General features: G+C 65.4%; 1 protein-coding gene across 1 annotated transcript in view; it reads left to right on the top strand.

Moving 5' to 3' along the window:
• The first annotated feature begins 208 nt into the window (after positions 1-208).
• Positions 209-1,550, top strand: part of PTGDR (prostaglandin D2 receptor (DP)) — an 8,308-nt gene continuing 6,966 nt past the window's right edge. The window contains exon 1 of the mRNA XM_008587994.1: positions 209-1,054. Coding sequence (XP_008586216.1) covers positions 209-1,054 — 846 coding nt within the window. The remainder of the gene's footprint in view (positions 1,055-1,550) is intronic.

Below are 1,550 nucleotides of genomic sequence, written 5' to 3'. Positions count from 1 at the left end.
CGCGCGTACCGCCCCTCGGAGAGGGGTGTGTCCCGAGGGTTTAGATAGGAGGCGTCTGCTGTGGGGAACAGCCCACGGTCCGCAGGGCTTCCTCTGCGGCTCGGCCTCTCCGCCCCAGCCGCGCGCGGAGCGGCCGAGGGCTCCTCCGCACCCGGGCGCCGGGTCCCTCTCCTTCCTGCAGACTCCACTCCAGCCCTGCCCGCCCGCCATGAAGTCGCCCATGTACCGCTGCCAAAACACCACCTCGGTGGAGAAGGGCAACTCGGCGACAGTAGGAGCAGCGCTCTTCAGCGCGGGCCTCCTGGGCAACCTGCTGGCCCTGGGACTGCTGGCGCGCTCTGGGCTGGGGTCGTGCCCACCACGCCCGGCACGCCCACCGACTTCAGTCTTCTACGTTCTAGTGTGCGGCCTGACGGTCACCGACCTGCTGGGCAAGTGCCTCCTGAGCCCCGTGGTACTGGCTGCCTATGCACAGAACCGGAGCCTGAGGGGACTGGTGCCCGCGCCGGGCAACCCGCTGTGCCAAGCCTTCGCTTTCTTCATGTCTTTCTTCGGGCTTGCCTCGACGCTGCAACTCCTGGCCATGGCGCTGGAGTGCTGGCTGTCCCTAGGGCACCCCTTCTTCTACCGACGGCACATCTCTGTGCGCAGGGGAGCGCTGGTGGCCCCCGTGGTGAGCGCCTTCTGCCTGGCTTTCTGCGCGCTACCTTTCGCAGGCTTCGGGAATTTCGTGCAGTACTGCCCCGGCACCTGGTGTTTCATCCAGATGACCCACGAGGAGGGCTCGCTGTGGGTGCTGGGCTACTCTGTGCTCTACTCCAGCCTCATGGCGCTACTGGTCCTCGCCACCGTGCTGTGCAACCTGGGCGCCATGCGCAACCTTTACGCGATGCACCGGCGGCTGCAGCGGCACACGCGCTCCGCCACCAGGGACCGCGCAGAGACGAGCGCCGGCGAGAGGGAGTCATCCCCGCAGCCCCTGGAGGAGCTGGATCACCTCCTGCTGCTGGCCCTCATGACCGTGCTCTTCGCGATGTGTTCCCTTCCTGTCATTGTGAGTCCCTTGGCGGCGCCGAGGCTGCGGGTGATTGGGACGTGTCGGGCCGCGGGTGTCGGGCGGGAAGGGTGGAGCGTGATGGAAGCGGCTGGAGAGGAGCTGCGCCCCGGGCCAGGAGGGTTTGTCGCTGTTCTCCAAATCAGACTCCCTCCACAGCCCCAAGATATAACCCAACTTGTCTAGCAAGAAGAGGGACAGTCAGAGAAAGAGAGGGAAAGACCGAGCCCGACGGTGTCCCCTTAGCCCAGCAAAACCCTCTCCAGTTGGCAGAGCCCTCTCCTCTCTGCTTCCCTCTGGGGAGAGCTCAGGACCATTGTTGCGCCTCAGACCTGCAGGGGCGGAACGTGGTTCCTCCTTGGCAGTAAGGATCCTCTGTTCCTTCCCGACGGCTGGGCAATCTTCTGTCTCCTCAGACCTGCCCAAGATTTTAGTGGTATCGTATCAAAAATGGGCGAATGGCGTCTGGGGGGGGGGGGGGTTTTTCCCCGGGGGG

Source organism: Galeopterus variegatus, unplaced genomic scaffold (genome assembly GCF_000696425.1).
Source record: "Galeopterus variegatus unplaced genomic scaffold, G_variegatus-3.0.2 Scaffold4616, whole genome shotgun sequence".
Taxonomy (NCBI): Eukaryota; Metazoa; Chordata; class Mammalia; order Dermoptera; family Cynocephalidae; genus Galeopterus; species Galeopterus variegatus.
This window is presented reverse-complemented; position numbering and strand designations above follow the sequence as displayed.